This window comes from Gobio gobio, assembly GCF_949357685.1.
Source record: "Gobio gobio genome assembly, chromosome: 2".
Lineage (NCBI taxonomy): Eukaryota > Metazoa > Chordata > Actinopteri > Cypriniformes > Gobionidae > Gobio > Gobio gobio.
In genome coordinates this window covers 49,173,289-49,197,039 of record NC_137098.1, presented here as the reverse complement: position 1 = coordinate 49,197,039, position 23,751 = coordinate 49,173,289, and the positions used below count along the sequence as shown (strand labels likewise).

Sequence of the window (23,751 nt, the reverse complement as noted above, 5' to 3'; positions counted from 1 at the left end):
AAACATTTTGTGTCTAAAGGGGATCTCTTGTACTATAATCAAGAGTTCATGTTTTTTTTGTTTTTATATATATATATATATATATATGTGTGTGTGTGTGTGTGTGTGTGTGTGTGTGTGTTTAAATGTAGCTCAAGTTTCGCAGGACAATAGGAGGGTTAAATAATGGTGGTAAGAAAAGGAATTCAGTGGGTGAGGTAAGAAAACTGATATGAAAATATGATTCCGAAGCACATGAGGTCACATGACTAGGAACCGGAAGTAACCTTAGCCGTTGTGCTGAACTGTTTCACGCGCAGCGCTGAACCAACTTAACCTATTTCGAAAAAAACGGCCACAATAAACGCTTGGATATCTCTTGATCTATGTTGCTTATACGAACCGATTGACCGCCGTATGACTCTCTTATGGATGAAGTGTGTTGATAGCCTCTGAGGGTGAAGTGGCAGTCATTTGAGTGAATTAGCTGGTTAGCCGAGCTCCATCATGACAGTGGCGGTGTTTTTCGGCTGTACGTTCATTGCTTTCGGCCCGGCCATCGCTTTGTTTCTGTTTACAATCGCCCGGGACCCGCTGCGTGTGATCTTCCTCATAGCAGGGTGAGTACCAGGGCAGATGTGCCGCCCTCCTCTCCCGGTGTGTGTGTGCGGCTTAGTGTGGCTGAAAGTCCCGTGATACAGCCCTTCATCTGGGCTGAGAACTGCCCTTCACATCTGTTGCTTTAGTGAAATCACTAGCATCTGAAGCTTATTGGAAATACTATTAGAACATGACAAACTCACTCAACTTTGAATGCATGGAGGAGATTTTAAATCTTAAGATATTTACAGGAATAGTTCACACAAAAACACAGACTGTACTGTTCAAAAGTTTGTGGTCTGTAGGAAGTTAATAAACGTCGAATAAAGACATCCTTGTGTTGTGAGCATAAGAAACTTTTTTTCAAAAACATATTAACGTTACCGAGCTCGAACAACAGGGTTAGTTAATGCTAGAAGTCATTTTTGGCTGAACTAGTGCTAACAAGCAGTGGAATGGGGAAGCGCGACAGTGTTTGTAATAAGATGATTGTGTTTGTTTTAGGGCATTCTTCTGGCTGGTGTCTTTGCTGCTGTCCTCTCTTGTGTGGTTCATCACAGTTCAGATCAGTAACAAGAACAGTGCCACTCAGCAGAGAGGGCTGCTCATTTTCGGAGTCGTGCTCTCTGTACTGCTCCAGGAGGCTTTCAGATACGGTTACTACAGATTGCTGAAGTAAGTATTAACCATCCATTTTCTGTGTTTGAAAGAAGCTACATAATCAATAAACCTATATATAGCGGTGTTCTTGAGCATTGACTGCATTGATATAACACTTAAGTGGCAGGGCTGTGTTTTATTTAAGCTTTGATGCCATCTATATGCCAGTTTACACTTAAATGTAAGCTAAATTCACCTTTAGATATACACATTTGAAATGTACAGTCTTTCTCTTCTGTGGAAATGGAAGCAAAAATATTGATCATATCATATCATGCACTATACAGATTTTTGTCCCATCAAATGCTCTCTATAATGAAAATGTCCCTTCACTGCAACAGACCAAGATGTAGTGAATCATGGTTAATAGCGATGACATGCTTGACTAAACATATTTGCTTTTCTCGGAGGTGGGGAACTACCATTCAAAAATGTGGGGTCAGTAATTAAAAAAAAAAAAAATCAGTATAAAGACTGGTTTTGTGAAATATTACAATTTAAAATAATTTTTATCTTCCCTGTGAAGGCAAAGCTGAATTTTCAGCATCAGTGGTTCAGTGTCACATGATCCTTCAGAAATATTTCCAATATGCTGATTTGATGCTTAAAGGTCCTGTTTTTCGTGTTTTTTTGAAGCTTTGATTGTGTTTACAGTGTGCAATATAACATGTGTTCATGTTTCGCGTGTAAAAAAACACAGTATTTTTCACACTATTTACTTATCTGTATACCGCTGTTTTCACTGTCCTCAAAACGGCTTGAAAGATTTCCCTGTTCTATGAAGTCCCTCCTTCAGAAACACGTAACGAGTTCTGATTGTGCCAGCGGTTCCCGTGTTGTGATTCGACAGCAGTTTAGTGCACGCAGAGCGCATGTTACCGGAAAGGTCACGCCTCTCACCATAACGGGGATGCATGCGCTCAATGATCTCTAAGTACAGCGTCCCTGGGAAAGCCAAACAAAGGTGACTTGACTCCGGGATGAAAATAACAGCGTCTCGATGACATGGCGACAAACAAACTATACGAACGCAACCGAACGCAACACTTCCTATTCTCCACGCGGGAGCAACAAGACCACGCCCCCTTTTTCGCGCGTTCTTGTGGGCGGAGGTTAGTCGACATACTGCTCTACTGACGTAATTAAAGCAGGAAATACCAGGATGTAGTCCTAACCAGCCGTTCGCTGTAGGCTTTGAAAGGGAACTTCTGTTAAATAAAATATCTCGCTTGGCATTGAACTTTGAGCTTTATAATTTTACAGGTATTATAAATGCTCTAACAGCAACATTACACACTAACTAAAGTTTGAAAAATGGGATCACGAAGAACAGGACCTTTAAGAAACATTTGTTATTATTATCAATATTGAAAATAGGATAATTTGATAATTGAATTTCAAATGAGCAGTTTTTATTTTGAAATATGTTGTCACATTAAAAATAGTCTACTGTCACCTTTTCATCAGTTTAATGAAAGTATTAATAAAAAATAAAAAACCCTACAGACCTCAGAACACTAGTGTATATCCCACCCCACCTTGCTTTAGTAGGAAATACTCAACACAGGACAAAACAGGACAAAACAGTCCTCATCAGGTTTCATGGAGTCTTAAAATAACTGAAAGAGTACGTCAGTGATTCACATTGGCATTCAATGTTGGTGTTGTGTAGGAGGATGGTTGTTAACGTCTGTTATTGTATATCTCAGGAAAGCAAATGAAGGCCTTTTGGCGCTCAGTCAGGAGGACACCATGCCCATCTCCATGCGGCAGCTAGCTTATGGTAAACGTCCATCACATGCTTCTCCTAGTAGTGCAATAAACAGCTGATTTTTGTTGAACTGTTTGTGTCACTGGTTTGCAGTATCGGGTCTGGGCTTTGGCTTCATGAGTGGTGCGTTCTCTGTGGTCAACATACTCTCGGACTCCTTGGGTCCAGGAACTGTGGGTATTCATGGTGACCCTCAGCATTACTTCATATCCTCAGGTAATGCGATGCCAGTTTGTGATTAAACCCAGAGAACCGTGATTCAGACATTCAGAGTGTGCTTTATCTCCTCAGCCTTTATGACACTGGCCATTATCTTGCTGCATATGTTCTGGGGGGTTGTTTTCTTCGAGGCGTGTGAGCGAAAGAGATGGTGGGCTATTGGAGCTGTGGTCATCAGTCATCTTATAGTATCATGCCTGGTAAGTCAACACACAACATGCAGTAAACTTTGTCATCTGAACTCAGAAATGTTAAGTTAATATTTTAAAGAGGTCATGAATTGAGAAATCAACATTTCATTCAGCCTTTGATATATAAAAGTTCATCGTGATATAAGAATATCCTGTAAGTTTCAGAGCTGAAAACTTCCTTGTTAGTCAAAGAAAAGCATTTATTGACACCAGGCCCAATAAACGCTCGATCTCAGAATGTGCCAACCCGTGACGTCAGAGTGTGGTGAAACGCTGCCTCAACAGAAGAAGAAGTATGCCTGATTCTGTAGCCCCGCCCACCGACACAGACAAGAAATGTAACGTAAATAACATGGGCCTTCGTGGAGCTAAACGAATCGTGCTACCGAACAATAAACATGCGAAGATAGCAAGATATTGCGCTGTGCCTGGTTGTGGAAGAACACAGTCGCTGCAAAAGCTTCCCTCGGATTCTAATATTATTAATGCATGGTTGAAATTTATTTTTAATGAAGATGGGGAAGACATTGCGCGTTTGTTCCTTCATTTCACCACGGATTCGTTTGTAAACGAGACTAAAAGTGCTTTTTATATGTGATAGTATTGCATTTTTACAGATCGTTTGATATCTATTGATTGTGTACGTGTCTAACTGAACATAACTTAGCATGCTGTCACAGGCTGGAGAATCCTTTATTTGAGGTGTTGTTGGTTCATTGTGCTGCGATTCGGGATCAGACTAGAACATGTATGGCCCAGGGCTTGCAAAGCCCAACGTCCCGGGGCTACCAAGAAGGTGCCAGTGTACCCGGCTTGCCGTCTCTCTCATTTGTCCCAGTTTGTTGTACCTGTGGCACCTGTTCGTCTGATATCTGTTCTGTTTGTATTATGCATGGTGTTGCACTGGCATAATGTAGTCTCAGTGCTGACCTATGATCGACAAGCCTTACTCAACATCCAAAGCTGCATGGGAGCTTACCATGGATTTTGTCTTGCTCCGTATTCTCGCTTTAAATCCTCGTTCAGCCAACCTGTGGTGGAGTGCGCTCGCCGGCTAACTTGCTGCGTTCCTCCTCTAAGGAAGCCCAGTAGGAAAAGAGGTAGCCGTGGTGGTGTTCGGGTGAGAATCAGGCTGACAATTGTCTCTTCCGGACAATCTTCGATGGAGTTCCCCTTTGAAGTTATGAGCTTGGAGGGTCTCCGTTTGATGCTGTGCTCATGGGATTATAGATATGCTTTTCATCGCTCTGTTTTCCCAGACTTCTCTCATTCATCTATTCACTCAATTCCTCTGCGATTAGGGATTCGCAAGACAGGAGTGAACTGTCAAAATCTACGTCAACTGTACTTTGTTCATCTGGATGTGGCCTTGTCATCACAGCCTCCTTTGAATTTGACCCTAGTTAATGCTAGGTCCATATGCAACAAAACTTTTATCTTAAATTACTTTTTTAACATACATGATTTAGACATTTTATTTCTGACGGAAACCTGGGCCGGTGTTGGTGAGTTGTCAGTTTTTGAGGAACTTAGTCCATCAAACTGTTGTTTTATTAGTACCCCAAGGTCTACTGGTAGGGGTGGTGGCGTTGCTATGGTTTTCAAACAATCACTTAAAATACACACAGTTTCTGTTTAGATTTTACCTCTCTTTATGCAGCTTGTTCTGATATTTTAGATTCCATTGCCCCTCTTAAGTTAAACCAACCAAAGCGAAAATCTTGTTATTGGCTGGATGATAATGCTCGTTCTCTCAGACAGGCTTGTCGTAAAGCAGAGAGGAGATGGAAGCACGATCGCTTAACTGTGTCATTTGAGATTTTCAAAGAGTGTCTGGTTAAGTTTCAGAGTGCTGCAAAGTACTTTTCTGATTTAATTACTACACCCTGTCATAGACCTAGAATTTTATTCTCTACGGTAAATTCAGTAATTAATCCAAGCTGCCAATTTCATCGGGAATCCTCGGCTGATCTTTATCAGAAAATAATGTTAAAAATTTCTCACAAAGTGATAGCTATTCGTTCATCCTTCAGTTCACAGCTCTCTGATCTGTCCTTGGTTTCGCTGGAAAGTCCATTCTATCATAATTTTCAGCAGGTCTCTCTACTGGAGCTTTGTGATTTGGTAAAAAAAAGATTAAGACAACTTCCTCCTCACTTGATGTTATTCCCTCACAGATTATAAAAACTGCTTTTCCTATAATTGGACCCTGTATCCAAGTGTTGATTAATTAATCTTTGGACTCTGGTGGTCCCGAAGAGTTTTAAGCATGCGGTTGTTTAGCCTTAGCTTAAGAAACAAGGTCTGGATCAGGGTTATTTTAGTAATTATCGGCCTGTCTCTAAGCTATCATTTTTATCAAAACTTTTAGAAAAGGTTGTGCAGTCTCAGTTGATCCAGTTTTTAAATGCAACTAAGTTATTAGAACCCTTTCAATCTGGTTTCACTGCCCATCATAGCACAGAGTCGGCCTTGTTAAAACTGTTCAATGACATTTTACTTGCAGTTGATGCTGGTAAAAATGCTGTATTGATCTTACAGCTGCCTTTGATACTGTTGACCGTGATGTTCTTATTTGGCGTTTAGAGCATTTATTTGGTATATATAAATATAATAAAGCCAGTTCATGACCCCTTTAATACTTGAATGTCACATTCGCATGTTCATGGTTTTCTGATGTTGGTTAATGGTCACATATAAAACTTGTAATCTTTTTTTAGTTAGTGTTTTGTGTGTGTGTTTATATTAGTTTTCATGTTAATTTAGTTTAATTTGTAGTGATAATAGTTTTATGTGCGTTTGTCATTTCTTTATTATTTTTTAAATACTGCTATGTAGGTTTTAGTTCGTTTTAGTTTTTTAATTATTTCCAGTTATTAATTTTAGTGCTTCAAACCTATTTTAGTTTATTGCCAAGGCAACATTTCTATGTTTAGTTTGTTTTCAACTATTATTTACATATTTTTAATTTCAATTAACAGAAATGTTTTAATAGTTTTATTTTAGTTTAAAAAAAGTATATGGTTTTAATTATAATAAATAAAAAAAGATAATATATTACTACTAGTTGTCCTGTAAAATAAATAAAAAATGTACACTAAAAATTATGTTTAACACATTTTTTGCACATGCACATTTATTCTTTTTCATTTTACATTTGATTCTATTATTAGCTTTTAATCAACCTACAAACCCCCATTTGGGAAACCCTGCAGTAATGCATTACTTAGAGTATAGCAACAGATATGACTAATAGAGCTGACTAACTTTGATCACGTGAGACTTTTCCCCCCCCCACAGACTTTTGTGAACCCACACTATCAAGGCAGTCTGATCCCAACCTACATTATACTGTCTGTCATGGCGGCCTGGGCGTACTTATGTGCTGGAGGATCTTTGAGGAACCTCAAACTCTGCCTCACCTGTAAAGATAAAGATTTCCTGCTGGCCAATCACAGGCCTAGATAACCCATCAGCTACAAACAGGACTTTCTGCAAAGACTGGCTCACTGAGCCAGTAGGCTGACAAGACGGCCAGCAGCCCTGGACTCTGGGAGGCTTATGGTCTAGGTAGTCTGTGTAAGAACGGTTGCCGAGTAACAGGAATTTCATGTCTGCAGATCTTGCACTTTCTGTAATTACCTCCTCTTCCGTTTTCTGTTCTGTACCTCATGTTCTGTGTGTGTGTGTGCTCACTGAGTCACTGAAACCATGTCAAAGAGAGAGTGTGTGTTTTATACTAAAGAATTATGTCTAGAACTGCTTTCATATGTGATTCTTTCCTCTGTAGCAATTTTAAATGAGGTCTTGTATGGGGTTGGCCTTTAAATAGTTTATTCACCCCTTTATCAGGGTTTCCCCCCTGTATTTTATGTTTAACTGACCAATTAGGCTCAAATCATCTGCTAATATTATGTCATGAGTCTTAGAACAGATCTCTAATTCTCTGGTGATCAAACCCTGGAGTGTGGCGTGTGCTGTCCTTTTAAGTCATGTGTCTGTAAGCTTGTCTTTTAAAATATCCTCCTCGACCCTCCCTTGGGCAGCAGTTTAATTTTCCCGTGTATCGCCATCCCAGTGGTACTTGAATGCATTTAAACTGCTTGTGCTTGAATGAGCAATGCAGTGGCCAACTCTTCAATAAAACCACTAATCTCGGAATCTACTCTACAGGAAGCGCTGAATGATTTTAAACACCTAAGTGGGGTCAGTGGTGTCTGTTTAGATGTCACTTTTATTGGACTCATGCTTTTAGTTTCCTTTGTAAGATGTAAGACATTTTTGTTCATAATAAAGTAGCTTGAGCTTGAATCCATTGACGTTTTTTTCCCCCCATGCTAAATGTTTGTAAATAAGATGGAAACTCATTCCTGATGTATAAAATCATGATTTAAAGGCACAATATGTAATTTTCGCCTCTAGAGATCGCTTATTGAAAACTAAGGCGTAGCTGGAGTTGTCTTTACTCTTCACCTCCACAGCCGATGGAAAGGAATCCGATGGACTCTGGCAGAAATCATGTTCATAAATGAGTGAATGTACTTAAAGGGTTACTTCAGTGATTTAGCATTAAGCTTTGTATCCGTAGAAACCAGGTAGTGTATTATTATGGTACTTTCCCCCTCATATCCCCCTGAGACGAGAATTTTGCATCTTATTTCTGGAAAAATTCCTCTGATGGCCAAATATCGTCATTTTGCGTCTTCTGATGATTTTTTGGCCAGAGGCTATAGACTACAGCCACTAGAAGGAGCTAGTTCCGCATGTTTTCAACCTGCCCACAGGGGTGGGATCTCACTCACAGAATGTAAATGCGTGCGGCCGCTTGGCTCGGGCATTCATAACGGAGCGGTGCGGAGCAAAGTGAGTGTTTCAACTTTTCAATGAATTCCTATGAAAGTTTAGCTTCCATATGCGATCTGAAAACACGCCAGACTGGACATGCACTGTGAATGACTGCAGCGCTAACCTCAGCTCTGCTCAGCCCTTCTGTTATGAATAAAATCTGACACTGCTGGGTCTGTGCCGTGACTTTCGTTCGGCTCACTCACACTTTATTGAAAAGACACGTTCATGTCTGGAAATCAAGGGTAGTGAGATATGACATCATTGATAGGCGACGCAATGACACGATCCGTAACACTGGTTAGAATAGCTTATTTCTCTGGATTTAAACCGTTGGAAACATTTGGAATAATGTAAATACACAGGTCAACAAAATATTTAACATTGTTCTAGTGGTTTTTGGAAATTTTTATCTAAAAAATCTTACATATTGTGCCTTTCACCCCCAATCTTACACATTATTGTGTTCTAAAAGGTTTCATTTGAGTGCTAAATGTAAATTTCTGAAACTTACAATTAAATAAAAAAATATACATGAGCTGGAGTTTATTTTTGTTTTTACCAAGGCTGCATTTATTTGAAAGTAAAAACAGTAAAATTGCACAATATTTTACCATCTTACCTGTTTTCGATTGTAAAATATTGGAAACATTTTTCAAAATGTTATTTATTCCTAGGATGGCCTAGCTGAACCAAACATTACTCCAGTCCTCAGTGTCACGTGATCCTTCAGAAACATTTCTTATTAATGTTGAAAATGGTTGTATTGAATAGTTTTGTGGATTTTTTTTTAATTTTATGAATAGAGTATGAATAGCATTTATTTGTAAAAACAAAAGGTTTGTCACGTTTGATGAATGTTTCAAAATCTTTTTTTTTTCCTACTTATTTTGAGTTGTGACCAATAATACATCAAAAATGCAGTTTCAGATTCAAACATTTATTGCATCTGACATAAGAAACCTGGTGTAGGCAATTCAGAAAAATCAAATAAATACAGATACTCATGTAAAACAATTTCCTAATGAAGCATTATACACCATGTACAATATTTTTCTTTTTTTTTGGTCATTCTATACAATTTTTTTTTTTTAAATAAAACACTTTCATGCAGAATATCCTGAAAAAAGGCAGAGCCAAAAATGAATACTGGAGAAAGCCTGTGCTTTAAAGTAAAGAGAAGGAATATACAATCAACACACGTGCGCGTGTGTGTACATGTGTGTAAACAGATTGTGCGGCCCACCCAAGCTTTGCTTAATTGCTATGAAAGGTGAAATAAAAACACTTGATCATGTGTTTAAGATGTATATGTAATCATAAAAATCATAAAAGCCTGCACCGAATGCTAAACTGAGTCCTAACGGTGTACACCGTTTGTGTGCACATTAGCTCAGTAATCGGTGTCAGACCCCTCTGCATTGTCCACATTGCGGGAGAGCATGTAATTATCCATATCGATAGAACGGCAGTTATTAATAGCATAACGCAGCCGCTCCGCCATGACCGGTTGGCTAGAGTAAGGTGGGAGGCGGAGCTGGAAGAAGCACGTCTGAGAGGTGGGAAGACTGTCGTACGGCTGAAAGAGAGAAGAGATGCACATGAGTACATAAACGCAAATGCATGTTCATCCATAAAAACGCGGCCACATTCTTACCCGGTCCACCTTCATGATCTGGAACCTCTGGGATATATCAGCAGTATTAGCTGGCAGACGGGAGCGTCCCGAGACAAAGCGCATGAAGAGCACTCTCTCCTCGTTGGAGAACTCCTCCAGCGTCTGCCAGAACCACTGGACCAGCTGCTGCTGCTCATCCACCTCCCTGTACCGGACCACCTTCTTCAGAACCTCCACGCTGATCTCGGGCAGCCCGCAGACCATCTGCTCCAGCTGCCGCGCTGTTAATAAGGAGAGCAAGGGAACAGGCACGATCCAGGACATGCCCTCACGCACCGCCCCCACCTAACACACATTCAGAAGCAAGAGCAAAAGAAAAGATGAGTAACAGGATCAGTTGACAAGTCATTGTCTAGGTGTGGACACACTCCCACATATTTGAGGAGAAGACACAACTGAGCATTGATTAACACACCTGGCGATCGATTTCATGCAGACGATACTCAATGGCACGCTCTACATACTCCTTCCTATTGGAAAAGGTCAACGGTATGCTGTTTCCTCCAGGGATGATGGGAACCATTTTCCCATCAGCACTTTGGCCAACAAATGAATCCAGTGGAATCATCTATTAAAAAAGAAAAACAAACTTTATTTATAGAAACTACAACTCTAATAAAATAATTATATAAATATTACAAACCATATGTATAATACAAATTTAAATAATTATATAATTACATAATTTAAACCCTGAATAACATTCAGTTGTTACACATTTTTACTACCAATTATTTACTTTACTTTTCTAGCCATTTGTAATTATAAGCAAAAAATATTTTTAAAACATTTTAATTTCTACCTGATAAAATATATTACATCTTGACACTACTAGACATGTTTATAATAAATTTTCCATGGCTTTGTAAGATTTCATTATTTTTTCATGACTTTTCCAGGTTTAAAGGTCAAACTTTTATCCAGGTTTTCAAAAGCTGTGGGAATTCTGGTTCTTAAATAAAAATGTAAATTGTTGAGGGAACAAACTAAACTAAAAAATATAATTTCAGCTTACATATGCTTTAAAATAAACTAAATTAATATATATTGATATACAGTTAGTCATTTTGAGTCTTCTTAGGGCCCCTCAGGTTGAGAACCACTGAGTTATGCTGCGTTCACACCAAACGCTAATAGAGCGTCAGCAGCGAGCGATTTCAATGTTAAGTCAATGGAAAGGCGCGTTGACGCGCATCTGGGAGGTCCTGCGCGAAACGCGCGGCGCGATGATTCCACCTCAAACTGGACGCGCAAATTGCGCGAATGATGCAAATTTAACACTAATTGAGTTTGCGCAACACGCAAGTGGTGCTTTTTGTGCATTCACGCGTTTGAAGCGAATTCGCGTCTGACGCCCGAGTTGAAAAATTTGAACTTTGGTGTAAATTCGCGCCGCATTAACCAATCAGGAGCCTGCTTGCTGCTGTCACGTGGTAAAGTGACGTGATGAGAAACCCTGCATAATTTTACAATAAAACTAAATTTAAAACAAAATTAATTTTGTGACACAATAGTAGTAAGACTTTTTCAGGTGAGTAGTAGTATGTAGTAATGTAGTAGTTTAAAGCTCAAATCTGTGGTTTATTTATAAAGAGAGCGCCTTTTTCAAAATAATAATCTTGCGTTTTTGGAGTTGTGAGATCCAGGCGCTCAGTGCTCATTAACCCCGGCGAGAGCAGCCTTTCCTCGGCCAGTCTTTCTGACGTTTGCCGCTGGCTCGGATGTCCTGTAGTGGTTCGTCTTATGTGGATCTAACAGGCGATCTTTGGTGTCATGAATCTATAATTTGTTGTCTGCCAAATCATTTTGACTGAGGGCAAAGAGAAGTTTCATAACTACTTTTTTTAGGATATTTAAATATACATGCAGTGAAGATAATGTAGGAGTTTTCGCTGTGGACGCGCGAATGGATTCAAAATGTTCAAGCGTCCAACTAGAGTAGACAGTACACGTAGACGCGATTTTGACACTCTATTCGCGTTTGGTGTGAACGCAGCATTAGATTGAACACATGTCGGATTATTTTATTGCCATCCACTCCACCTCATGGAAGTTCTGCTCTGTGATGCCACTGTCCTCCAGGTGCAAGATGCTGTTGAGTGTCTGTACGTAGAGCAGATCCACTTCCTCCAGATCCTCAAGGGTGAGAGGAATACAGCACAGCTGCTTCCACACCATTGGAGCGAGATGCAGGTCTAGAGGCTTCTTAGTACGGATGGCCACTCCCATCAGAATACCCAGGAACTTGAACTGCAGCAGGTGCTCTTCCAGACAGGCTGAGGGATTCAGCAAGAACCTGAGGACACACCAAGTTTAAGAAGACCTGATTAGTTTAGTTTAATGGAATACGATGTTCAGACATTTGTCTGTCGGAACTCACCTGTCACGGTTGTATCCGACCTCTGCTGAAGCGTTGGGAGAAGGGATAAGAAGGTCCACCACTCCTGTCTCCAGCTCCTATACAGAACGACATGCCTCAATTAAAAACTCATTTTTCATGAGGCTTGAAATTGAGATTTGAATAGAGCAGCTGATGTGATAGTGCTGTCAATCGAAAAAATTTAAATAATTAAAAATCGCACATTTTTCTGTAATTAATCATAATTAATCAAATCTAAAATAAGTGAAAAAATATATATATTATATATAATACATATTTTCACACCGAATCTCTAAATAATGTAGAAACAGCAAAGATATTTTAAATATTTATTTAATGGCATCATTTTACTAAGTACTATGCTGAATAAAGGCCAGTATCACTGATACCAATATGATCTCTATTGAATGGATTTTCTTTCTCAGTTGCTGGGGATGAGCAATTATATCCATTCAACAATAGAGAATAATTTAGTCATCATTTTTAACATTTAATAGGCTTAAAATTGAACATTTATTTGAACTTATTACAATGGGTTTATGTCAAGATTATTTTGTCACATTTAGATGTGCCTTTAATATAGTGTGTTTTATATAGTATATAGTAATATTATGATATAGTATATAGTAATATTATGATGTTTCCTTCTCTGTCAATATCAGATCCCTCTGCCTGAATGAGAGCTGTCAGCCGCTCTCTTGATTTGTGGAGCTGGTGAGCAGAACCTAGATAGCGTGAACATATACTGTAACACTAGCCAAAGGAAGTGAGCAGACATTAGCATAGCTACTTCAGGAAGGGAAAAAAGGATGCTGCGTTTATCACGTTAAATATAAAATATATTAGTTGAAGAAATTAACGCATTATTTTCAACAGCCCTAGTTTATATAGATCACAGTCGGGATCACATTACCTGGCACATCTCTGTGATTGTGTCGTCAAACACCCCTCCCGCGTCATCTGCCCCCTCACCCACGAGCTTGACTTTCCAGGCTCGTGACGGCAGCCTCAGATCAGATGCGTTCAATTTCACAACCTGCCTGGCGATCTGCACAAAGATGGGTTTACACTTCCTCCCTCTGAGAAAACAGGAGACATTTTTTTCAATTAGGACGTTCTTATATTCTACCTCTAATGAAAAGCAGGCAAAGATTAGGAATGAAATGTTCTGGTTACAATTCTGGACATGACTGACCGTGTAGAGATTCTTTTGACTGTGATTTGTGGGCCGTAGTTCTTCCCCTGCACCATGGTTTTACCAATGGAGCGCACCATGGGGAGTGTGTAAACTCTAGGGGCCAGCAGGGGCCTCAGCAGACCCTGGACTATACCCCACGTACCGGCATTGTAGCGTGATGTGCAACTCTGAAATCAAAATGAGTCATGATTGCGACATCACAGACAGTGCTCATGGGGTTGTGTCCAACAGACTCAAAGTAATGCGAAAAAATCGAGGCAAACACAACCTGTTTGTGAGGTTTTTGAGTGTGTGTATACCTGGTTGTTGGGGCTGAGGTTTAGCAGTCTCCATGAGGAGTACATGAGGTCAGAGAAGTGGTAGAGTAGGCGCAGTCGGGCTCTCAGAGCCTCCATACTGACCTCTCTTAGGGCACTGTACTGAGGAGGCACACACATAGGCAAGCCCAGCTGCAGAGGCACTGATGAACCTAAACACACAAACAATTCATCTCAACACCTATGCTTGTTTTGTTACATAATCGTGTAAAACTGAATGAAATTTAACTATTGGGTCTAATTACGATTTTCAGAAAGAACTGATTATTGCACATTTAATTTGCCACCCAACTACGCATTTCTAAGTGAATATACAGATAACAAGGTCTGTCAAATTCATGCAAAACTAACATGTCGTCACATAGGAAAGGAGTTCTACAAATCTGGAGTGAGGTCATCAAAAAACGACAATCAAAAACATAAAAGGTTTTCATTTATGTTAAAGTCTCGATGGATTAACTGGACTGCATTGCAATGTGTTGACTTCTGTTAGGGCAGAAATAACAATAATAATGATAAAATGTGATCTATTAATATAATATAATATTGAATAATAATTATAATCTTCTAATAATAATCTTCTAATAATACATAATAATAGTGGCCAAAAGTGATGTCGGGAAATATTTGTTTTTTTAACAACCATACAAGTTAAGATTAAACCATCAAAATATGAGGACATTTTTTCATTATTATTTTTTTATATTTTAAATATGAGGGAAGAACTAAACACTAAAGCTGGTTAAGGTATTTATCTGATAAAATTATTTAGCAAAAAATGCAAACTTCAGCCACAGGTTTTATTTTACTATGCAAAAAACAAAAACAAAAAGCTCAAAAAGGACAAAGCATACATTGACTACAATTTTTTGTATGACAGCCTGCTAAAAAAAAGGGTGAAGATGTAAATATATAAATATATATATTCTATTAATATAATAATAATAATAGAGTCAGTTAAAAAAATAAACCTAGACAAGCCAGTGTTTACGTACCTGGAGCACGTGGTGGTACAGGCGGTGCAGTCCATGCTGCACTGTGGCAGCGGCCTGCAGATATCTGCTGGATGTTTTTGCCTTGTAAAGCACTGATGAGGGTCGGCTCTCTGACATGGTTGGTGTGGCCCAACCCCAGCTTTAAAAAAAAAAAAAAACGACAAAAACACAAACTGTTGCAAACCATACGGTTGTTCAGATAATACATCAAAACAATGGAAAAACAGTAAACACAAACCTGTCCCTCTGAGTTGCTCCCCCAGGCGTAAACATCTCCATTCGAAGAGAGTGAAAGTGTGTGCTCAGCCCCAACAGCCACATCCTCTATAAACAAGCCCGTTAAAGCTGGGACCTGCTGAGGCCGGTTATGATTTCGTGCTCGACCCTCCGGCAGACCAATCAAACGATCTGTTACATTAAAGCAAAAATATTAAAAACCCCAATGGACTGGGTGTTTTTACTGTTTATAGAAGTGTGCAGTTTCTCCTTGAGACAAGTATGTGTTCATGTCTGCGCATGGCTTACCCTGCCCAAATGTGTACACGTTTCCATCTTTGGTTAGAGCAACAGAGAACTGCGTGCCACAAGCCACCTTCTTTATTCCAATTCCACACAAAACATCCACTTTCTGTAAAATAATAAACACACACACTTAACTTAGCAAAGACCAAGAGTTTATGGCATGTAATATGCTTAATTGTGCAGTAGGGATGAAACGGTATGGAAATTTAACATCACGATTATAGTGACCCAAATTATCACGGTTATCAATATTATCACGGTTTTGTTCAAACGAGATGAAAGTGTTCAAAAAGAACAGATGCACACACTTAAAACATTTCAACAAGGTTTATATTTGAAAATCAACAAACAACAAATAACTAAAGCAGCTCTATGCACTTTTTTAAGCTAGATTCTATTCTGTGGGATTTCCTTCCTTATAATGGCTGTCGTCAATAGCAACGCATAACGCATAAATAATAATGATTTGTCGTAAATATAATCTCTAATATTATCTCTGTAAATACATTCTCAAGCAATATTCTCATCAGTGTTCAGCAATGATGCATTTAAATCTAGCATATTTTTAAGAGCCCAAACAGTATCCTAGTGAAATAATGCATATCCATATTTCCATATGATTTGACAGTTAATTTTATTAAATATCAAAATGTGTGCATCATACCTGACACCTAGAAGATCACTTTACAGTCAGTTTTATGACTGTCATTCTCTTGAAATGCTATTGAAGTTTCAAACGTGTATAACGTTACCAATGTTGTATGTAACTTTAGAGACGGTCCCTAAATTCGCCAGCGTTATGCCAGTCATATCAGATGCGCTGTAGCTCTGCTGTGTTTGTTTGAAACTATTTTCGCTGCTGAAATAGAACAAAATTAGTCAACCTCTGTATGATGAGTGAATCTCTTGTGTACATCACACACATCTCTGCTTTTAGTAGGGATGCACCGGAATGAAAATTCTTGGCCGAAACCGAAAACCGAAAAAGAGGAAACAAAGGCCGAAAACCGAAAAACCGAAAGAAATTATGCCAATTATTAGTACCATTGCATCTATGACTATGTCTGTGTACTAACTTTACTAAAATCAAGGCATTGCAATTGCATAAATTAATATTAAAGTTTCAAAGAATAAATCAATTACAAATTATGCCAATATTTATTTAGCACATTGCAACAATGCACAGTATAAAATAAAATTCAAACTAAAATGTTTAACTTGACCCCACTCATGTGTACATTAAATAATAATGTACAGACCTACAGAAAGGTTTTAAAATTAAATGTTCTCTCATAAAAACAAAGTGCATTTAGGTCTAGTGCATTTAAAAATTTTCTCTGTAGGACTACAACAAGAAAGTGCATTCAGAACAAGTGCAACTGCTTAAAAAGATACAACTACTTTCTCTGTAGGCCTTCAACATAATAGCGTATCAAAGCAAAGACTGCCATAGCCCATATGTTAACTGTAGAATAGGGATAGCGGTACACAAAACTGATGGTTCGGTACGGGTTCGGTACAGCAGTTTTACAAAATGGCTTTATATTTATTTGTATTCGTTTACTGAAAAAAAAAAGTATCTATTCTTAGATAAATTATATTATAACTAAATGTTTATTGAAGATATTGCTGTAAACTATATAGGGAGCCCTTACTTGCACATTAATATTAAAACAGAGCCCAAACTATTAGCCTAAATTCAGTTGCTATTTATTTTTAGGTCTAATAATCAACACTCAAATAACATAGTAAGCAAACATGTAAACTTCACATAAGGCAGTATTTGCAATAACTTCTAAATCTAATTATAAAATATTTTTTTATCCAATTCGTTGTTGAAATATGATCATTTGTGTCTGTCATTTTCATGACAGGTTTATTTAAACATACATGAAATAATCAAGATATCATTAACAGGTTAAGTAGAATATAATGAATATAACGGCTAATATAGGTAATATATTTAGTGAAAGAGTTGATTTCTCAAGTGAACTAACAGCTGTGGACACTGAATGACTGCCTGAGGTAAATGTGATGCTAACTTAGTGTAGCCTCAGTTATATTGAGGTCTTTCCGCCGTTGAAACACTGATTGAGCGATTACACCACATACGTGACCGTGTGTCCTCAATGTTCATTCATGTTTATTCTTAAGGAAGAGATGATCGATCGCGCTCACAGATGATCGCACGCCACATTAAAGAGTGTCAAAACGGCATTTATCGTTTGAATTTCGTGATACATGTTGATCGATGTTGGTGTGGGAACTCGGATTTAAGTGTGTTCCACGCTTAAAACATGCCCACTGTTAAAGATTGCATTGGGAAACCGTTGGGTTTCACAGTGAAGTCTGGTCCTCTTCTCATCGAGAACATGAGCTCTCGCTGTCAGTGCTTGTGCATGGAGCAGACGTGGGTGTTTCTCAGATATACTGAAATACGTCCACACCGCACACATGTTGCTTCAGACAAGCACGTGCAGGTCGCGGTTTCTGTTTGCGTCATCACAACATTTCGGCCATGTTGTTTCGGTGATAAAAGTCTTTCGAAAATTTTCGGTGGCCGAATATTCAGTGCATCCCTAGCTTTTAGTGTAGATTTCAGCGAGTGAGAGCGGCGTGCGCTCTGAACAAAACTCCGGCTAATCTAAACGCCTCTGATTATGAGACATTGCATTCATAAACTCAATATAAACACGTGTAAGTGGTTATAATGCGCAACGCAATTATAACAGATGGCTTTTGAGAAGACTATAATAAGTTCATCAGCCAGAGTGGCTAGTGTGCAGCGAAATAACGTTACACCCGCAAATGGCGGTTGTTGTTAAGGTCAAGCCCTGATTATTATCCCTTAAATGTCACCCTAGTCTTGTCTGAACTTGTTCGTTCGCTTCACGTTATTATTTCCCAGACGTAGTTTTGGTATTCAGGTCAAAGTCCACTTGCCTTGCGTTCGTAGCTTTTAAGTGTTCCCCCTATTACAGCGACTTTCTTCTGGCATGTTCTGAAGACAGGGTGATCATCTTCAATTAAGTTTCCCTCAGGACTTTTGTAAAAGCCAAAAAATGACAACGCCTCAGATTTGGTCCTTTTAGAAATCTGAAAAATCTCCCGGCGCTGTCACTGCCTTCTGCCATTTCTTCTCATTCAAAAAAACAGCGGTGCGCTGCGCCGGACTGACGCTGACTGGACAAGATTTACCGCAAGTTTTCACAATCGTGATAATCACACGCGGTTTTAATGAGAATTCAATTTTATACGAAAATACTAACCGTCACTAAATTTTATCGTGGTTTATCGTGAAACCGGTAATCGTTTCATCCCTATTGTGCAGTCCTGTGAGCGTGTTGTCACATAAATGTGTCAGTAGTGGTACCTGTGGTGAAGATTTGGCTGTAGAGTTTCCCAGTCCCAGTTTGCCATAGTCTCCATCTCCAAACGCCCAGACGGTCATTCCATCAGCAGACACGGCCAAAGTGTGATTCAGCCCACATGCAACCTACACACAACCATGTTAAAGTGAACATAAGATAAAACTGTGTATATGTGAAGTGCCATTCAAAAGTTAAACCTGCAAAAAAAAAAAAAAAAGGTTTCAGAATTTAATTAATTTAAAAGCAAAAGAGGATAAATAAATAAAAAAATGACCATGAAATTAATTGAATTTCATTAAAAAAGTATTACTAATACATTATTTTCTATATAAATATTGCGGCTCTGTGTAATATCATTGCGCCCCTGTCCCATGGTACAGCAGCAAAGTTCCTTGATTATTACACAGTAATGAGAGTATAGTTCCTAGTCATATCGGCCTAGAAAATTGCAACTTTTCATTTTCCGTTGGTCTTGGTACACGATGTAACTACAGAAGAGTCAATTTTTAAATAGGAGAATATTGAAACTCTTTGGTCACTTTTGAGCGAGATGCTAACGGTCTAATCAGATTCAATGAGGTATGCTAAGCTATGCTTAAAGTCCCTGTAAAGTCAAAACTAAACATGTGTTCTGAGTTTCTCACACCACAGATAAATGTGTTATTAACCACCCAGCCAAATTTGAATCATTAAAAAATCCGCCAAATACATAAAATAGCTTATCAAAAACGTGAAAAAATGAGCAGCATTCTCTGCTCTCAAACGCTGGGGGTGTGTCCGCTGGCGGCGCCGAAACCACGCCCACTCGCGGGAAAGCTGCAGTTGCACACAAGACAGCACTCACTGATCACGACCGTCTATGATCACGACGCACCAGATGTCGGTGAGACGGGAGGACTAAGGCCAGGGCGGGTGATAGTCGGTTCTGCAGCGGATTATTAGTGAATCCCAGTTGTCTCCGATGAAAGTTTGTAAAACGATCCGGTGTATTTTCACTGCAGACTCAGAGGCAGGCGTCGGTGGTGATCCTCAGCTCTTCATCAAGATGACTGTTCACAAAATGAATCCACCTCTTCTTGATCATCGTGTTTGTTTTGTAAGTTGTAGGCAATAGTAACTAACAGTACTGACAGTAACTCGCGATCGAGCGGGCAAACTGATGCGAATGCGCTCTAGTTATGATCGTGTTAGGGGAGGAGCCAGGCTCGGTGGCTCCAGTGCGTCAGAGCCACCGTTTTAGCCCCACCCAGAAAATCCTGAACACAGCAACGGTGAAAAACTGTTTAACGGTCTAACTTCTGAATTCAGTACTACACAGTTAACAGTCTTTGTAATTTGTTTCAGCAATACATTTCTAACATTTATAATGTGTTTAGAAAAAAAATCTCAGAATTGCCTTTACAGGGACTTTAAAGTGCTACTGCCAGACCCGGAGATCGGCTGAATGGATTTGAAAATGGTAAAACTCAAGTATTTAACTCTAGGGGAGTTGGAAAATGTATTTTCAAAAATATTGGAGTGTTCCTTTAATGTGTTTTTTGTATTGGTTATTTGTTCTTTGGTCTCTCACATTTTTATTCTCTTACTCCTGATTTACTTCATTTGTATATGTACAGCACTTCGGCATACGCTATCTGTTTTAAATGTGCTATGTACATAAACTGACCTTGACATTGGTATAGCCATGCTGGGCAATGCTCGTAATATAACGCCATCCTCTCGTTCACTGACCCTTTCACTGACCCGCTCCCTGCTCCCTGCTATCTGCTCACATGCTCTGATAATAATAGCTTTGTAGGACTAAGATTACTTTATTTTGATAATTCGTCAGAAAATATATTAAATATCAATATTCATTCAGTTCTATGCAACAGAATCAGATTTAACTAATGTTTTGTCCAATTTGGGTGTGCTACTCTAAATAAAAGTATGGTTATTTCATTTTATTGAATTGAATAACTTTTTTGTATAATAATATTATTCATTTTTGTAATTTAAAATATGAAATTAATAATGATAAAAAAAATAAAGTAATTTTCGGTTTCGGCCCAGAATTTTCATTTCAGTGCATCCCAAATAAAAATGGAAGTACTTTCAAAACTGAACTCAGACTTTGGAACAGTACTATAAAGCATTTATGAAGTGTGTCTATCAATTACTCAGTTTTACCTGGCCGACCTGGTGGCCCTCTAGCGCGCTGACTCTCTCTGGCAACTTTTTGTTAGAAGTGTTTCCAAGTCCCAGTCTGCCATAGTCTCCATTACCAAAAGAGAAGAGCTTTCCATCTGCAGTCACCACCGCTGAGTGTTTAAATCCACACGACATCTTCACAGGAACAAACACCGTTATTCATTATATACACCTTAAAGGGTTACTTCAGTGATTTAGCATTAAGCTTTGTATTTGGGTCATTTATGCAGTAGAAATGTGAAATTATTTTAGAATTTGGTGCCTTCTAGACTGAGAAAACACAGATGTATGTGTAAATGTATTTTTGTCTCATGTGGATGAAAGGCAACAACTCCCAGAATGCACTAGCTTCGCTGCCCTACGAGGCCACTCCGTACACTGTCGTTTTGATCTTCATAGTAATACAATAATTTAGTTCAGTTAGAGAATAAACACTACAATTAAAAACTGAACATGTCTTTTCAATAATGTGTGAGTGAGCCGAATGAAAGTCACGGCACAGACGCAGCAGTGTCAGATTTCATTCATCATGAAGAGCTGAGCTGAGAAGAGCTGAGGTAACGTTAAGCGCCAGTCTGGCACGTTTTCAGATCGCATATGGAAGCTAAACTATCACAGGAATTCATTGAAAAGTTGAAACATTCACATTACTCTGCACCGCGCACCGTTATGAATGTCCATGCGGCCGTCTCTGTGTCTTACAATCGGTGTGTGAGATCTCTCCCCTATGGGCGGGTTGATAACATGCGGAACAGCTCTATCTAGTGGCTGTAGTCTTTAGCCTCTAGCCAAAAAAATCCTAATCCAAAAAATGTGCGTCATCTGAGGATTTTTTCCAGAAAAAAAATTCATAATTCTCTCGTCTCAGGGGGATATGAGGGTGGGGAATACCATAATTTAAATATACTACCGGGTTTCTACTGATACAAAGCCTAATGCTAAATCACTGAAGTTACCCTTTAAGGGAAGATGAAGATGAGAACTGCCCACTGGAGAGGCATCTGGGTGTATTTAAGAGTGAGAGTGAATGTGAGAGGTGTGTTTCCGACCTGCACCACCTCCTCTCCTTGCAGTGCTTCTATCTGCCGCGGCCTGCGCTGTCTGTCACTGTTGCCGTGGCCCAGTTTTCCGTAATCTCCATCTCCCCAGCTGAACACCTCTCCACTCTCAGTTAGAGCCATCGAATGGCCATCAGACCCACAGGACGTTACCAGCTGGGTCACCACAAATCCTGCACAAAAAAACCATCACATCACTGTTAAAGCTTCCAGGGTATTGTAAACATCTATAAATTAAAGTAGTATCATCGCGGCATGCCTTGCAGGGCCGATATAACAGTGATGACATGCAGATCATCTGAATTTCCTTGTCCGAGGCGGCCATAACTGCCCTCTCCACATGCGGACACTGTCCCGTTAGCTTGGATCACAAATGTGCAGTTCTGCCCACACACAACCTGACAATACAAAAATGAATAAATAACATGAATTTGCATTTACTAGATTTGTATGACAGTATAATAATTTTTTTTTTGAAATTTGAAAATGAAAAAGAAATTTGTGTGTGTATGTAAAATCATACATGTTGGGCCTGAGAAAAAGAGGGAGCAAGAGTTGGCACCAGAATGTTTCGCCCAGCCTCTGCAAGCTGCCCATGCCTGCCAGCACCCCATAAAAACACGTCACACTTCCCTCCGAGGTGCCAGTCCTTAAAATTCACAAGAGATATTGAAAGGTTTTGAATTTTTTGCATTGTTTATAATAATAACATTACATACACAAACATTTCTAATAATAAGAACCATTATTAATTATTGAGCACCAATAATAATTGATAACAACTGAATCAGCAAATTAGAATGACCATGTGATCAGCTTTGCCATCACAAGCAGAAATTACATTTTTTTAAATATTAAAATTAGAAAACAGTTATTTTAAATTGTAATATTTCACAATATTATTGTTTTACTGTATTTTTGATTACATAAATGCAGCTTTGGTGAGCATAAGATACTTCTTTAAATACACACTACAGGTTACAAGTTTGGATTAATTAAATGTTCTATTTTATTTGTATGTATAAATATATATTAATTATATAATAATATACGTGTATGCGTTTTCTAGCCCTTTTATTTGCTCTCACCTCTGGTCTGGAAGTAGCCCAAGACATGATCTGCTCATCTATCCCAGACACCCACTTGCTGTTGTCCTGTGTATGATGACATTTTTAATAAGACTGTGACCATCATGAACAACAATGTTTTTTTTCACCATCAAATCATTAAAGTGCCCATATTATGTTTTTCAATTCAGTGTATAATAGCTGTCTGTGAATGTAAATGGTCTGCAAAGTTGTAAAGTCGAAAGTGCACGAAAAATAAAGTTATTGTCTCCCAAATGAAAAAAAATCGACTCTAAACTGCCTAAATAAGTCGCCAGGAATTTGAATGCAGAACAGTTATGGCTAACACATTTGCATATGTTCTACATTGTCCGCTCGTGAACAACAAGCCTTTCCACGTGGAATTCACAAAACGCTTGCCCTTGAAAGATGGGTCAGTACCCAGTTTATTTGGACTAGCTTGCTCCTCTGAATCACAACCTGTAAGTATAATTAATTATTGATGTATATATTTTCTACCAGGTGTTCAAAATACATAGTTTTGAGGTTTATATTGTGTAGGTCTCTATCTAACCGGCTAACTCACATTATTACGGTCTTACTGAAATACTTTTGCTAATCAGCTGTGGGCCACCATTAACTAAAATCGTGTCAAATTATTAATGCAAATTATCATTCTTACTTCTTTGAGTAATGATTAAGGATTGAGC

The 23,751-nt window shown here is 38.8% G+C and overlaps 2 protein-coding genes across 5 annotated transcripts in view; one reads left to right on the top strand and one right to left on the bottom strand.

Moving 5' to 3' along the window:
• Positions 1-229: 229 nt before the first annotated feature.
• On the top strand, positions 230-8,813 carry aph1b (APH1B gamma secretase subunit). The gene is made up of 6 exons (XM_079845990.1): positions 230-599; positions 1,084-1,254; positions 2,949-3,022; positions 3,104-3,226; positions 3,302-3,429; positions 6,721-8,813. Exons 1-6 carry the CDS (start codon positions 487-489, stop codon positions 6,886-6,888), a joined length of 777 nt encoding a protein of 258 aa, XP_079702116.1. The 5' UTR covers positions 230-486; the 3' UTR covers positions 6,889-8,813.
• Positions 8,814-9,192: 379 nt separating this feature from the next.
• The window catches only part of herc1 (HECT and RLD domain containing E3 ubiquitin protein ligase family member 1), a 56,612-nt gene continuing 42,053 nt past the window's right edge, over positions 9,193-23,751 (bottom strand). For all 4 annotated transcript variants that reach the window (XM_079845952.1, XM_079845953.1, XM_079845954.1 and 1 more), the window contains 17 exons: positions 23,063-23,128; positions 22,498-22,623; positions 22,234-22,372; positions 21,966-22,147; positions 20,896-21,051; positions 18,729-18,851; positions 15,359-15,461; positions 15,072-15,241; positions 14,834-14,972; positions 13,821-13,990; positions 13,519-13,688; positions 13,237-13,402; positions 12,324-12,400; positions 11,987-12,239; positions 10,359-10,511; positions 9,923-10,228; positions 9,193-9,844 (listed from right to left, as the gene is read on the bottom strand). In XM_079845952.1, coding sequence (XP_079702078.1) covers positions 9,659-9,844; positions 9,923-10,228; positions 10,359-10,511; positions 11,987-12,239; positions 12,324-12,400; positions 13,237-13,402; positions 13,519-13,688; positions 13,821-13,990; positions 14,834-14,972; positions 15,072-15,241; positions 15,359-15,461; positions 18,729-18,851; positions 20,896-21,051; positions 21,966-22,147; positions 22,234-22,372; positions 22,498-22,623; positions 23,063-23,128 — 2,685 coding nt within the window. In that variant the 3' untranslated portion in view covers positions 9,193-9,658. The remainder of the gene's footprint in view (positions 9,845-9,922; positions 10,229-10,358; positions 10,512-11,986; positions 12,240-12,323; positions 12,401-13,236; positions 13,403-13,518; positions 13,689-13,820; positions 13,991-14,833; positions 14,973-15,071; positions 15,242-15,358; positions 15,462-18,728; positions 18,852-20,895; positions 21,052-21,965; positions 22,148-22,233; positions 22,373-22,497; positions 22,624-23,062; positions 23,129-23,751) is intronic.

Excerpts from the sequence above, each read along its gene's own strand:
- aph1b (XM_079845990.1), top strand. The coding sequence starts at position 487 with ATGACAGTGGCGGTGTTTTTCGGCTGTACGTTCATTGCTTTCGGCCCG. Across the intron at positions 3,023-3,103 it reads CATGCGGCAGCTAGCTTATG|TATCGGGTCTGGGCTTTGGC; the intron begins GTAAACGTCCAT and ends ACTGGTTTGCAG. Across the intron at positions 3,227-3,301 it reads GCATTACTTCATATCCTCAG|CCTTTATGACACTGGCCATT; the intron begins GTAATGCGATGC and ends TTATCTCCTCAG.